This window comes from Anser brachyrhynchus (assembly GCF_964034855.1).
Source record: "Anser brachyrhynchus genome assembly, chromosome: 1".
In the NCBI taxonomy this organism is placed as follows: Eukaryota; Metazoa; Chordata; class Aves; order Anseriformes; family Anatidae; genus Anser; species Anser brachyrhynchus.
In genome coordinates, this window is record NC_137694.1 from 105,555,629 (window position 1) to 105,571,312 (window position 15,684).

Here is a 15,684-nt window from a genome sequence, read left to right on the forward strand (position 1 = left end):
AACTGTAATAAGGGAAATCCTAATAAGACATAAGGAGAAAATTCTTCACAGTGTATGTGGCCAAACAGGAATGGGTATCCAGAAAGTCTTGGAGATCTCCATTCTTGAAGACTCTGTGAATTTGACTGGACAAATCCTTAGAATCATAGAAACACAAGGTGGGAAAGTACCTACAAGATCATCTAGTCCAGCTGTCCTCCTATCACTAATACTATCCACTAAGCTATTAAATCACATCTCGTAGCACCTCGTCCAGACGCTTGAACACCACGAGGGACGGTGACTCCACCACCTCCCTGGGCAGGCCGTTCCAGTTCCTGAACACTCTTTGAGAGAAAATGTTTTTCCTGCTATCTAATCTAAATCTCCCCAGGCACAACTTGTGGCCATTTCCTCAAGTCCTATCATTAGTTACCTTGGAGAAGAGGCCAACCCCCCCCTCATCACAACCTCCCTTCAGGAAGTTGTAGAGTGCAATGAGGTCTCCCCTGAGCCTCTTCCAGACTAAACAATCCCAGCTCCCTCAGCCACCCCTCATAAGACTTGTTCTCCTGACCCCTCACCAGCTTTGTTGCCCTTCTCTGGACACATTTCAGGTCCTTGATGTCTTTCTTGTAGTGAGGGGCCCAAAACTGAACACAGTACTCGAGGTGCGGCCTCACCAGAGCCGAGTACAGGGGGACAATCACTTCCCTAGACCTGCTGGCCACACTGTTTCTGATACAAGCCAGGATGCTGTTGGTCTTCTTGGCCACCTGAGCACACTGCTGGCTCATATTCAGCTGACTATCAACCAATACTCCCAGGTCCTTCTCTGCCAGGCAGCTTTCCAACCACTCATCTCCCAGCCTGTAGCACTGCTTGAGGTTGTTGTGCCCCAGGTGCAGAACCTGGCACTTGGCCTTGTTGAACCTCATCCCATTCGCCTGAGCCCAGCAGTCCAGCCTATCCAAATCCCTGTGAAGGGGCACCCTACCCTCAGACAGATTGACACTACCTCCCAACTTGGTGTCATCTGCAAACTTACTGAGGGTACACTCAATCCCCTCATCTAGGTCATCAATAAAGATATTAAACAAGATAAGCCCTACTACCGACCCCTGGGGGACACCACTTGTAACGGGACGCCAACTGGACTTAACTCCATTAATCACTACCCGCTGGGCATGGCCTTCCAGCCAGTTCTTTACCCAGAGAAGAGTATACCTGTTCAGGCCACGGGCAGCCAGTTTCCCCAGGAGAATACTGTGGGAGATGGTGTCAAAGGCTTTGCTGAAGTCCAGGTAGACTGCATCAACAGCCTTTCCCTCATCTACCAGTCTGGTCACACGGTCATAGAAGGAGATGAGGTTGGACAAGCATGACTTGCCTTTCATGAACCCATGCTGGCTGAGCCTGATTCCCTGGATGCCATGCACGTGCCATGTGATCTCACCAAAGATGATTTGCTACGTAACTTTCCCTAGAACTGAGGTCAGGCTGACAGCCCTGTAGTTCCCTGGATCCTCCTTATGGCCCTTCTTGTAGATAGAGTCACATCGGCAAGGCTCCAGTCCTCTGGGACCTCTCCAGATAACCAGGAACGCTGATAGATGGTGGAAATCGACTTGGCAATCACCTCCACCAGCTCCCTCAGCACCCTAGGGTGGAGCACATCTGGTCCCATGTTCTGCTCCCATGGACTTGTGACATTCCAGATGGAGGAGCAGGTCTCTAACTGTCTCTTCCTGAATCACAGGGGGCGATTCTCTACCTGAATCTAAAGGGACTTCCAGGTCAAGACGTAAAGTACCCTGGGGATAACTGATCCGACTATTAAAGACAGATGTCAAGAAGGCATTGAGAACCTCAGCCTTTTCCTTATCCTTAGTGATCACATTCCCTGCTGCACCAAGGAAAGTATGGAAATTCCCCTTGGTTCTTCTCTTACTTTTAATATATTTGTTAAAGGATTTCTTGTTCTCTTTTAGTGCAGTGGCCACTCTGAGTTCAAGCTGGGCTTTTGCCTTTCTAACTTCCTCCCTGCATATCTTAGCAACTTCTTTGTAGTGTCCTCTAGTAGCCTGTCCCTTCTTCCAGAGGATGTAGATTCTCTTTTTCTCCCAGAGTCTCAACAAAAGTTCCTGGTTCATCCATGTCAGTCTTCTTCCCCTCTGGCTTACTGGACTCAGGAACAGCCTGCTCCTGGGCCTTTAAGATTTCTGTCTTGAGGAGCATCCAGGCTTCCTGGACTCCTTTGTCCTTAAGGAGTGAATCCCAAGGTACCCCTGCAACAACTGTCCGGAACAGGTCAAAGTCCACCCTCCGAAAGTTCAAGATAGCAGTTTTGCTAGTCACCCTTCTGACATCACCAGGAATAGAAAACTCTACAATTTCATGGTTGCTCTGACGAAGACAGTCCCCAACCTTCACATCTCCCACCAGTCCTTCTCTGCTAGTGAAGAGCAGGTCTTGTGGGGCAACTTCCATGGTAGGCTCTTGTGCCAGCTCTGTCAGGAAGCTATCTTCCACACACTCTAGAAACCTCCTGGACTGCTTCCTCTGTGCAGTATTATACTTCCAGCATATGTCAGAGAAGTTGAAGTCTCCCATGAGAATGAGTGCTGGTGATCATGCAACTTCTGTGAGCTGCTCGTAGAATGAGCAATCCATCTCTTCATCCTGATTAGGCGGTCTATAACAGACCCCCACCAAGATGTCACCCCTACAGGCCTTCCACCAATCCTTATCCATAGACACTCAACTTTATCACTCCCAACCCCAAGCTCTTCAACATCAAAACACTCTTTAATATAAAGAGCCACACCACCACCCTTCCTTCCTTTTCTATCCCTTCTGAAGAGCTTGTAGCTGTCCATCACAGTACTCCAATCGTGGGAGTCATGCCACCATGTTTCAGTTATAGCAACTAGGATAGTTAGTCTTCCACACAATCGCTTCCAGCTCCTCCTGTTTGTTGCCCATGCTGCGTGCATTGGTGTAGATGCACTTCAGATGAGACATCTGCCTCACCCCCAGCTTCAGTATTGTTCCCCTAGGCTCTTCTCTGGTGAGCCCTGTTTTATCCCTTTCCCCCCATCATAGATAACTTAAAGCTCTCTCGACATGTCCTGCTAGCTTCTGTGCTAGGATTCATTTCCCGCTTTGAGACAGGTGAGTTCCATCCATCTACAACAGGCCAGGGGTTGAGTAAACTGCCCCATGGTCAAAGAACCCAAAGTTCCTGTCCTGACACCAGCCTCTCAGCCAATTACTCATTACCTGTGTTTTCCTAGTCTGCCCCATGTCCTTTCTTGAGCAACTTTACCATTGCTTGATGCTGGCAAAGCTTTGAATAAGAAGCTGAACCAGTTGACTTCCAGAGGCTCCTCCCAAAGGTACTTAAGACAAAAGTCTTAAGACTTAAGACGCCAGAGTTTTGCCATGCATCTTTTATTGGGGGGTACCCAGACTCCTTGACACAGATTTCAGTCCTGGTTCATGCATCTGTAGTGACAGGTTTAAAATTACAACATCTCACTGTCACCCTACAGATTCCTGTCACTTGAACTGGTCTTTCCCACAGTATCTTCTTTCCTTAAAAGTCCTTCACTCTGTTCCTGCCTTCACTCGGTCAGGATTTGCAATTGCTTTGTGTTAAATTAAATAAACATGCACTCATTTGAGATACCTGAGGCAGCAGGTAAGGTGCAATTTCACCAACCGTTCAGAACTTTCTTACTTGGCTTTCATGGCCTTAATACATCCTATGTTCTCCTGGCAGGGGAACTTCCAGAGAATAAAGGAGGGAGTGCGCAGCACTGTGCAGTACGCCAGCAAACAGTAAGCTACAGCTTTGCAAAAAGAAGAATGGGCTCCTACTGTAGTTGGATGATGTAGAGAAGTTGAAATATAAAGTAGTATCCAGACTGTTTTGTTTCTCACTTGCTAAATTTTTCTAATTTATAAGAAAGAGGGGCAGATGATGCTATTTCAAGTGATCTACTGTTGTTTCCTTGGTCATTATACCTTAAAAATTGTAGTGAGTCTTCCCTTCATACTTATAGATCACGGAGTCATGGAAAGATTTAGCTTGGAAGGGAGTTCTGAAGTGAATCTGTTCTAAACTCTTGCTCAGCAGAGCTAATTTCAAAACTAGATCGGATTGCTCCAGCCTCTGTCCAATCAAGCTCAGAAAATCTCCAAGGACAAAGCTGCCACACCCTTTCCAAGCACCAGTTCCAATATTTGACCACCTCAATGTGATTTTTTTTTCCCCATGTCAGATCAGAATTCCCCTTCATATAATATACTCCCATTGCTTCTTGTCTTCCATTGTATATTTCTGAGTCTGGCTTCATCTCCTTTATACCCCACTTTATGCAGTGACTCCAATTAGTTTGTCAGTAGCTTTCTTCTTTCCAGGCTGAACAAATCCCTGTAAATCGTGTGCTGCAATTCCTAATTATCTTTGTGGCTACCCCCTTGACCAGTTTTAGTATTTCTGAGGTTTAGAGGGGTTTTTTTGTTTGTTTGTTTGTTTTTGTAATTTTTTCTTCCTGGGGTGCCTGAAGCTGGACATAGTACTCCAGCTGTATAGGCACAACTGTTGAAGAGAAGAGAATCATCACCTCCTTTGCTCTGCTAGCTATGCTCTTGCTAATTTTGTCTGATCTGTGGTTAGCCTTTGCCACAAAGGCTTATTTGTTAAGTGCTCTCTGTGTCTTCTTTTTCCACATTGTGATTTCCCAATTCTCCCTCTGAGAAGATGACATTAGATTCTGGACAGTGTTTCCTGTATGATTACACAGTTTCAGCTACTATTTACAGCGGTGAATTTTGGTCTGAATTGAATACAAACACCTGGATTTGTAGCCCTTAGCAATGAATAATGAAAAAGGCACAGAACTGAAATCAGCCTGTTGATTGTTCTGTTTCAAAATGTGAAAAGTTCAAAGGAGATGAAGGCTCACTGGAAAAGCGTGATACTATGAAGCCATAAAATGACTGGGATCATGTCATTTCTATGTGTCTCTAGACCTGCGGAGGCAGAATCTAGCTGAGATGTGTTGAGCAGAAAGAGAGGATTCCTTCCCCTGAGGGAGGAAAAGGAGGAGTCACACATAGTACTTGAATATGAATAACTTGACTCAGGAAACTTGAAGTGTGACTCATTCTCCTCTCTCTTCCTTCTTTCTGCTTTTCTCTTTGCTTCTCCTTCACAAAACATTTGGTCTGTCTTTTAAGAGGATCATTATTGAACCACGAATGAGTTCTCAGATACTGAACATGAACACAGAAGAGGACGGATACTCGCATTTAAATCACCTGCCACAGCATCCATCCAGACACTATATGTCTGTGAACATCAACCAAGGTATGACTGACACCTGTTCTTGAACTTTCTGTGCTATAGTAGACAACAGGAATGATCTCTCTTGTCCAGATAAGTAAATGAGAAAAATATGTATTTATAGGCTTAATGTTTATTTCTGTGCACTATTTATATGGTTTTGTCCAATAAAAATAAGCGTGCATGGATGTGAAAATACATAGAATGAAACTACTGCTGTTACTTGCCCTAAATTTCTGTAGAAAAAGACAGATGGCTTTGGGTTCAAACTCTGGAATATAGGAATCAGTGCTAATGTGATTAGTTTTATTTATTGTTTTATATTATTTCAGGAAATTGCTACAGAGATAAGATAATCTGACTAAAAAAAAAAAAAGAACAAAACAAAAAACGCTTCCATGTTTTGTCATCTGAACCTTAAATTTTTAGGAAGCTTTTATGATTAATAGCTTTTGAGGCCAGAAGGGGTAAGGTAACAATGGGCCTGAATGCACGTCATATTATTTCTCTTCTTCAATTCCCATATCTCCATATGGGCTAAACTAGGTATTTCAGTCCTGAGTTAAATATTTCATGTGCTGAAAGGTCTGTCATATTGCATTCCCATGTCCATTTGTTGATGGAAACATTCAGGAACTTTTGCATACAGCATAACTTCAGTAGATGTTTTCAACTCCAGGATTTTCTTTAACCAGACTTCAACCCAGAGCTAGCATACAGTCTGAGAGCTGTGTACACTGAGAGTAGAAAGGATTTGTGCAAAGTGAAAGATGATATGGATATACTTCCTTACTCTATTCTGGCACAGAAGAATAATAAATTATTGCCAGGGAGAGCGGGAACATCACCTAATTCTAAGCCATAGGATCACTACAAGTTTTCATAGTCTCATCATTTTCTAAAGGCAAGGAATCCCCTACCTGTTCTGTTTAAACTATATACTTCCAGTGACTCATTTCAAACAGAACGCTTTAACAGATGCACTGCAGAGAGCTTCATGTTCTTCACAACTTTTATTTGATCTGATCCTTAAAATATAATATATCCAAGAAGGGTCAATACTTTGAAAGCCAACAAATGGCTTTTCCTGGAAATGGGGAGGGTTGTGAGGGTTACTGAACAGAGTGCCTGCTATCACGTAAATTTTTGGTTTCTCCCAGGGCGATCTCTTCCCTTTGCTGTATGGTTGCCAGCTATCTTCACTTTGTTTGTACTGTGCCTGGCCCTCATCACAGGAATGATAGTCCTAGGTAAGTGCTGAAACCTACTGTATTCCTTTATTCATATTAACACCTTAGGAATAACTGCACTGAAGAAAAGTGGCAGACAGACTGCAACAAAGACAGTCATAATTCAACCTCCTCACATACACTGTTCTTCCCCATCATCCTATTTGCCTGCAATAAACACTGCAGCTTGGTGCATAGGTCTTTGAGGAAGTATTTTTAAAGGCAGTTCTGGACCTGTGCCCAGAGCAAGGATATAGAAATCAAGGTTGTGTATTTTTGAAAGAGTGGGAGAAATGGATTCTACCCTCATCCATCTATCACTCTTTTATTTACTAATTAGAATTCAATTATGAAATTCTAATGTTGACTTTTATAAATCAGTTTGATGTTTCTCTTTTCCTCTTCTCTTGTTGTTCAAGCCACTTTACTGGAACAGCAGTTCTTTTCTCCTTACTTGGAGATCTTTTGTGTTGGAAGACTACTATCTTAAATTAGTTCACATAAGTATGTTAAAAAAGGGACATATTTCTAGCACTCAGATTCATGAGGAAATCTCACTGTCTGTCTGTTTCACTCTGTCATTCCAGCTTACCTGAGATGTGCAAAAGAATTGAAGACCTTCATATTTTATATTAGCTTTTATCATGTGACATGACTGTACGTAACTTCTTATTGCAGAACCTGGACATTGTCATTCTGACCCTTTACTGCCAAAAGCTAATATCTAAGTACTCCTGATATACATATATATATATATATATATATAAAGCTCCTGCCTTCCTCAGAAAAGTTTAACCAAGAGTTAAAGGTTTTTTCAACATGAATTATATTTAGAACTTTAGGAGTTTTAGGGTGTTTTTTTAAAGTATCAAAAGTCTTCCTTTAAGAACAACATGATTAGTTCAAGATGCTCCTTGCTAAGCATATTCTTTTGCATTGTTATAGTTTTTTATTAGGTTGTCAAGTGACCTGTAATGGAACTGTGATTAAAATACATTTAAAACTTGGGAATCTTTTTATCCATTGTTTTCACATCTGTGAGTTTCCTCACCATATGTGACACTGTAGCATCAGATTTGTATGTAAACACATAGCTGCAAAAAGTAAATTTGCAAAATATGATGATGCATATATCATGCAGCATCATCACAACTTTTTTTTGTCTGACTGGAGAATATCTTTATAAACTTCAGGTCTCAGAGGTTCTCAGGCACCTGTGGAACATAATGAAAACTTGCGAGGACTAAAAGAGAGATTATGCTCGGTGGGTGACACGAACATTAAGAACAACGGTAAGTAGAACTATCGTTCACACAGCCTAAAGTGCATGTTAAGTCTTATATAGTTAAATAAGGGTGTTATATATTATATGAAATTAAATAATGAACTAAAAAAAAAAAATTAAAAAATAAAAAATAAATAAAAAAATAAAAAAATGAGTGTAGATATGACCCATAAAGTGCCATATACATTTCAGCTCTACGTATCTTTGACTTTCCAGGCCTATGAGTGTACATTTCTCTACTCTTCCTTTGGTTATTTATAAGGGACTGATGGTTTCTTACTATTCTAGGACCAGCATGTTCACTGTGCCCTGTAAACTGGAAATGGATTGGAGGTGACACCTGTTTCTACATTTCAGAAAAGAAGGCAACATGGCAAGAAAGTAAAGACTTTTGCTTTTCTCAGAATTCCACCCTTCTTACACTGAAAAGGAAAAGCAAGTTGGTACGGTTCCTATCATACAGTTATTTCTTTGCAATGGTATCAACTATTCAAAACTCTTCACCAGTCAGCAAATACCTCTTTAAGATATACATTAATAGACATACTGTCCCCAGGGTCTGAGGCAATGTGGACTGAAGAGCATTTAATCGTAAAAGTATAATGATGAGGAAGCTAATAACATGGGATGTTATTCAGACAGTCATTGGATGTGAGCGTCTTGAATCCTGAGAAAGTTAGAAGTGATGATTTTCAATTCAGAAAATCTCTTTGAATACTCTAAGTAATAGAGTTCTAGAGAGAATTGTTGCCCTGGTCTTATATTTTGTACAGATGCCAGACACAAAATATTCCTGTTTGCACGTCAAATAAAGACGCTGTCTCCTGAAAAGTATCTGACGAAGTTCAGAATGTTCAGATGACGAGTTCAGAATATCATTGTCAAATTACCTACCTCTTTTGGTTCTTTCTTTGATTACCTCTTCTCAGGAGAAGCTATTTAGATTTAAGCAAAACCACACCTACAAACTCCTTGGTGCTAAAGGTTTTGCATTTTTCATAGATCAGAATGTCTCATATATTACAAAAACAATCGTATTGGATTGGATTATCCTATGGAGTTGATGGCTGGTCTTGGATGGATGATACAAAACTTTCTACACAGAGGATGGACTGGTAGGTTTTCTGAACTTATATGGTTGGTAGTTTTTAATCTCTTCTTGCACAATATCATCCCTGTGCATTTAGGGAGGAGGGAAAAATAAATAAATCCTATTAATGGCAAAGTTTTAATGCAGAATACAGCCACAGACACTTTCAGAATTAAAATACTATTATAGATTCGGAATCCCTGAAAAAGATAGAGTTTTAGAAAACTAGAAGTGAAAGCAAGAGAAAGAAAAAACGAACCAGTGCAGTCAGTGACTGCTCTCACTGTTTAAACCCATTCTCTTTATGAAACATCCCATGAGCTCTAAAGCAAGTAACCCACACTTCTTTCAAGACAGACTGCCTCATGCACAACCTTCCTGCACATGCCTTTTCTACTCAGCCACAGTTATCCCAAATTCACTTATCTCTTTCATCAACTTTTCAAACCCTTATTACATAACAATAGTCAATGTGAAAAGAACCCATTTACTTTTTCTGTAAATTATCATCAGCTTATTCAACCTTTTTCTCCTTTATTTAAACTGTGGGGAAAAATGGATTCCTATTCTGTTCTACATGAAGTGACCACTGTATGCAGTAATATGAGAGTCCTCATCAAACTGGAGAGCTGTCACAGGCAGGATCAACATTTTCTGACTGAAAATTCTACAGTGCCTCCTGAGGAGTATATGCTCATTTTGTCTTGCAAACTCTTGCAATTCCTGTGGCTAGTAGATATCAGGCTGAATGATCTGGCTTCTGTTTGGGCAGACCACTGTCATTCAGTTTTCAGACTCAAATTACCACTCTATAAATCAACTGTTGGAGGGTCAATAATGACTGGTGAGGAACTAGTGCTATTTTCTGTTTTGAGTATGCTCTTTTTTTTTTCTTTTTTTTTTTTTTTTTACATCTTTGCACTGAAGGAAGGTGGGAGACTGCCTTGACTTGAGTTTTATGTCATGTTCTTCAACATTTTGTACAAGAACTTGCATGACTGTGCAAATTTTGCAATAATGTATGATCATCCAAAAGGGCTTTATGCTTTGTACAAAACACGTATGTGTGAGTTTTTAACAATATGGTGTTTTTTTTCCTTTTCCTAGGATTGATTTGTCCTCTAAGAAAAACTGTGCCTACCTATACTATCGTAAGTTAAAAGTTTACAGTGAGGATTGTTATGAGAAATATCCTTGGATCTGTGAAAAGGCAGCAGTCAAGTTGATCTAAAAATATTCTTCTGATCAGCAGAAGGAGAACTGGAAGCATATGAAGAAGATTGTCATTTTCAGATTTTTAAAAAAGATGATGTAAAATAACGTTTAATAGAAATTCAAAGCAGAGTCTATCCTTCACATACACTAAAATATAACAGAGAAAGGAAGCCTTTCCAGATAAATAGAATCAGCAATAACAAATATTTATAAATCAGAGACAAGATATTAGCCTCATCTGTCTAGCTCAGAAACCTGAACTTTAGCAAAGCTGTTAATCTCAAGCATGTCAACATAGCCAAATAACTCAGAAGCATAAAGGCTTGTGGGGCTACTTCTTGTCACTGGTTAGAATTTCTTATATATCCATTTCTACCAGGGCTCTCCTTTTAGCCCATTTGACTTTACTCAGATGATGTCTTCTCTCACTTCTATTTACAAAGATACATTCACCTCCAAAAACTCTTAACTATTTACAGTTTTCTCTTCAATGCACCAACTTTCAGTTATTCTAAATTACTCTAAAACTCCAAAGCAAACACTCCGCTCCTTTACTACTCAAATATGTGTGGCTTCTTTGTTTGCTGCTTAGCAGCAAAACATCAGTTAGCACCCTCATCCTCCTCTTGGCTGGGGAATATGAATTTTAAGTATGTTCAAATTTTAGATCCAGGTAATGACACTTTTCCTCTACATGCAATAACGTGATCTTCCAAGAAGGCCCAGAAGTCATTGTTAAATAAGTGTTAATAAACAGTATGCTGTTACCATAATTGCCATAGCCATTATGCAGGGAGAATGGAAATACTGACTGGATATTTCCAAGATTGCCATTCTAAGATCATTGGTCTTCAACTAAGAGGGAATATCTCCATCTCTTTACCTAACACACAGGGCCCTAGAGGGAAGAGGGATCCAAAATACCTAGTTGATATTCAGCTGTCACCTCCTCCAAACTCAAGAGAGGTCTGTCCCAATGAGCAGAAATTCAGGCAAAAATGCCAGGAGGCATTTGATGAACTACAGGTTCCTGGCCAAATTCAAACACAAAAAGAAAGCATAGAGAGGACAGATACATGGATGTGTAACCTGGGAGTAATACAGAAACAGGGATGAGGTTAGGAAATCCAGAGCCCATTTGGAACTCACTCTGGCCAGAGATGTCAAAGACAACAGGAAGGGCTTCTGGGTGACAAAATGTAGATGGAAAAATATGGACCCACTGCTGAAGGAGACGGTGGACTCGATTATATAAGAGGTGGAAACAGCTGAGGTACTGGATGCCTTCTTTGCTTCAGTCTTTACAAGCAAGATTGGCCTTGATGCATACCAGGCCCCAGAATGTAGAGGGAAAGTCTGGAGCAAGGAAGAAGTTCTGGTCTGGGAACACAAGCACACTGTACATACGTAAATCCATTGGCTCTGATGGGATGCACCCATGAGTGCTGTGGGAGCTGGAAGATGTCACTGTTGCAAGATCACCTTCAAAAACTCTTTAATGATCATGGTTACTGAGAGAGTGCCTGAGGACTGGAGGAAAGCAAATATCACTCCTATCTTCAAGAAAGTCAGGAAGGAAGACGCAGGGCCAGTCGGACTCACCTCAGTCCCTGGGAAAGTGATGGAGCACATAATCCTGGAAACAATTTCCAAGCACATGAAGGGCAAGAATGTGATCAGGAATACTCAGCATGCATTCACCAAGGGGAAGTCATGCTTGAACAACCTCATAAGCTTCTACAATGGAATCACTGGCTGGTAGATGAGGAGAGAACAGAGGACATTGTCTACCTGGACTTCGGTAAGGCTTTCAACACTGTCTCCCACAAGATCCTCATAAAGAAGCTATGTATGGGCTGGATGAGCAGACAGGGGGGTGGATTTAAAACTGGCTAAACAGCCAGCCCAAGAAGAAAGTGATCAGTGTTGTAAAGTCTAGTCAGAGACCACTAACTAGCAGTGTATGTCAGTGGTAAATATTGAATCCAGTCCTGTTTAACCTCTTTATTAATGATCTGGATGATGGAGCAGAGAGTACCCTCTGCGTATCTGAAGATAATACAAAACTGGAAGGAGAGGTGATCATATGGTTGTGCTGACAGTCAGAGGGACCTCAATAAGCTGGAGAGAGGGGCTGACCTCATGAAGCTCAAAAGAGAGATGCAAAGTCCTGCACCTGGGGAGAAACAACCAACCCCATGCACCAATATATGCTGGGGGCAAAACAGCTGGAAAGAAGCTGGGCAGAAAACGTCCTGGGGTCCTGATGGACACCAAGTTGAACATGAGCTGGAAATGTGCCCCTGCCACAGAGAAGGCTGTTAGTATCATGGGCTACATTAGACAAAGTATTGTCAGCAATTTGAGGAAGGTATTCCTTCCCCTCTCCTCAGCATTGATGAGGCCACACCTGGAGTACTGTACGCATTTCTGGGCTCCTCAGTACAAGAGACACATGGACATATTGGAGAGGGCCGCAGAGATAATGAAGGGACTGGAGCAACTCTCCTATGAGGAAAGGCTGAGAGAGCTGCGACTCTTCAGCCTGGAGAATATAAGGCCTATGAGAATCTTATCAATGTATATAAATACCTGGAAAGATACTGAAAAGAAGACATAGCTACACTCTCTTCAGTTGTACCTAGTGCCAGGACAAGAGGCAACAGGCACAAACTGAAACACAGGATGTTCCTTCTCAACATCAGGAAGCCCTTCTTTACTATGCAGGTGACTAAGCACTGGTGCTGTTTGCACATAGAGGTTGCAGAGTCTGGCCCTTTGAAGATACTCAAAAGCCATCTGGACATGATCCTGGGCAATTGTCTCTAGGTATCTCAGCTTGAGCAGATGGGATGGACCAGATGGCTTCCAGAGGTTCCTTCCAACATAAACCATCCATTGATTCTGTAGCTCTATGGTTGATTCAAGAGCTTAAATTTTATATACATTAGTCTCAGAAAACCTCAGTATGATACTCATGTGGCTGTGTTCAAAAGAGGTTGATCAGTTTAATAGAGCTTGCTACTTTTGAGTAGGAACGTTGATTAGGGAACTTCCTTTGGTTTTGTTCTAAGTTTGAAAGTGACTGAGGTTTTTTCTTCATGCTGGAAAACAGATTTGAGCAGACAAAATTGAAAATATATTTTGATGTATTTCTATGACACTTACAGTCTACTAGAAATTTGATTTGTCTCCAGTGTGCATAGGGATGCAGCTTGAACCACCACATTCAGCAATGACACTTCTTGGTCTACGAATGTGTGATGACGTTGGTGGTAGGGGAGATGGTTGGACCAGATGATCTTGGAGGTCTTTTCCAACCTTAATGATTCTATGATTCTATGATACTCATGACACAATCATACAGCAGAAGAAACTGCTCTCTTTCCTTGGGTTGCAACATTGTACTTCAAAATACAGATTTTTGAAATGCATAAGATTTTTGCCTTCATAGCATAGGCAAGTTGATGTTAATTATCTATTTACTTTCTGCTACGAAATACTGGTTTTCATGTATACTGTTCCCATTAAATATTTGCACCATAATTTGTGCTGTGTCCAGAATTCAACTTTATTTGACATTACAAACAGCAGTAAATATGATTGCAGCATGGTCATTTCAGCATCCATCTCCAAGAAAGGTCCTACCCACAAAGGTCACCTATGCACCTTGCGCATTTCAATGTGGTCTAATTGTGTGTTCCAATTCCACATTTCGGTTGAGTCTGTTTGTTTGGTGTTTATGCAGGAAAAAGTTCAATAAATCTAGAAAATGAGAGAAATAAAACACAGGAAATACTGAATAGGGAGGAAATATTGACTCTTTTGTTGATAGCTTAATCAGACTCAGGAGGTCTTTCTCTGTGAAAGAATATTTTGCAACTCTTTGTTTGAAATCAGAACAAAAGGGTGGCCTTTCTACAGATAGAGTAAACATTTCTTTCTTCTCAATTTTCTGATGGGTTTTCAGAGTGGTGAGGAGTAGAGTGGGTACGTAAGTTTTCAGGATAGCAGGCAGATGTGTGATTGCAATCCAGTGACTCCACATTTCCCCCAAAGAAATATGCATCTGTATTTACTCATTCTTCTCTTGTTCTTCTGCAATTCAGCAGTTCATGAAAGGAAGTTACCTAGGAGGAATCAGTACAAGTGAGAACAATACAAAGATCAAATATTAGGGATTTTGTATTCTCTTCTTGTGGCCAGATAAAACTCTTATATTGACTTTTTATCATTGTAAGCCAGTGACTTAAACAGTGACATCTGGTTTATGCTGAGTGACGGCAAATCAAAACCACATTTACTAAGATATGGTTGAAAAGTGTTAGGCTAGAACTGTTGCTTCTTTGACTGCAAGAAAGGTTGAGTGAATCACAGCAGCCAACTTTTAGCACAACACAACTGAGTGTACTGCTTCTCTTGTAGCACTATTTCTGCAGCTTAAAATTAAATCCCAGTTTCACCCAATCCTATCAAAAGAAGTTTGTGCAGTTAAGCTGATTTGCGCTCACTGACTAATGGACAATGAACTGCGGAACAGGATATGACCGTCTATGTTAGTTTGCACAACAGCTTATGACCAACAGTCAGTGTAGTCAAAGATGCTGATCACGTTTGTCCTTCTACTCAATAAAATGCTTGTTAAATGTGAATATTTTAAAAGACATCTGTTTTGTTTATTTGTTTGTTTGTTTTGTTACTTGATGAACCACTGAAGCCAAAAGTCTCTATCACATTCTCTTCTGTCTAGACACTAATTCTGAACTGGCTATAGTACTCATTTCAGTGATTTCAAGGATAATCTGTTCTTTATCTGGTGATTAATACTAACAGTGGTAGACTCTTTCTGCTTCTTAAAGAAGACTGCAAACAAGTATGGTGAAGATATGTTATTCTTTCAAATCCATGACAAAGCTTTGCTCACCACTGCACAGTCAGGGGCTGGTTACAGAGCATATTAGCTGTAATATGCCACATTACCCATCTACTTTTTGAAAAAATTGCTTAGTGATGGCTAACTTTGTGCGGACTGGGAAGCAGAAAATAATTAATTTTGCTCTTGCATTTTTTAGTGTTAAAAAGGTAAATTAAACAAATGAAATACAAAGACCTCTATATATTTCTCAGAAATACTTTTTGGGATGCATTAATAACCTCTATAAAAATCTCTGCTTTGACACAAGACTTTGTTAACCTTTATAGATAAAGCAAGTGGGTAATTTGTGGGTTAACCTTATATTTACAAATCGTTATATATTTAGTGGTTTGGCTATGACTGCAGAGAATTTGGATTGTCTTTGTGTTTACTTCACAATGACTAGACACAAACCCAATTCTTTTGCCATGTAAATGAAAATGCCAATATCTGTAGGGTAATTGGTTGAATAATTATATTGAGTATGGAGTGACTAACAATTAATTGGAGATGTTCAGATACAGTTCTGCAAGAAATTAACTATATAACAAAAAATAAATTATCATCAGAAAAAAAAATATATATATATATATTACTCAGGAAATTCCAGAGAATTAT

General features: G+C 40.5%; 1 protein-coding gene across 3 annotated transcripts; it reads left to right on the plus strand.

Moving 5' to 3' along the window:
* The first annotated feature begins 4,836 nt into the window (after positions 1-4,836).
* LOC308188323 (C-type lectin domain family 1 member A-like) lies at positions 4,837-15,461 on the plus strand. Of its 3 annotated transcripts, none has more exons than XM_080577204.1 (6): positions 4,837-5,356; positions 6,493-6,582; positions 7,755-7,853; positions 8,141-8,289; positions 8,849-8,961; positions 10,044-15,461. In XM_080577204.1, the coding sequence occupies exons 1-6, from the start codon at positions 5,248-5,250 to the stop codon at positions 10,165-10,167; spliced, it is 684 nt and encodes a 227-aa protein (XP_080433330.1). In that variant the 5' UTR covers positions 4,837-5,247; the 3' UTR covers positions 10,168-15,461. The 3 variants fall into 3 exon arrangements, with proteins under 3 accessions (XP_080433330.1, XP_080433331.1, XP_080433329.1); XM_080577203.1 differs by having other exon boundaries at positions 4,844-5,356; positions 8,135-8,289; positions 10,044-15,460; XM_080577205.1 differs by lacking the exon at positions 8,849-8,961 and having other exon boundaries at positions 8,135-8,289; positions 10,044-10,167.
* Positions 15,462-15,684: the final 223 nt, after the last annotated feature.

What these genes read in the sequence shown, in the direction of transcription:
- LOC308188323 (XM_080577203.1), top strand. Translation starts at nt 5,248, where the DNA reads ATGAGTTCTCAGATACTGAACATGAACACAGAAGAGGACGGATACTCG. An exon ending in GTCTGTGAACATCAACCAAG is followed by an intron (nt 5,357 to 6,492) that starts GTATGACTGACA and finishes GGTTTCTCCCAG; the next exon opens with GGCGATCTCTTCCCTTTGCT. An exon ending in TGAAAAGGAAAAGCAAGTTG is followed by an intron (nt 8,290 to 8,848) that starts GTACGGTTCCTA and finishes CATTTTTCATAG; the next exon opens with ATCAGAATGTCTCATATATT.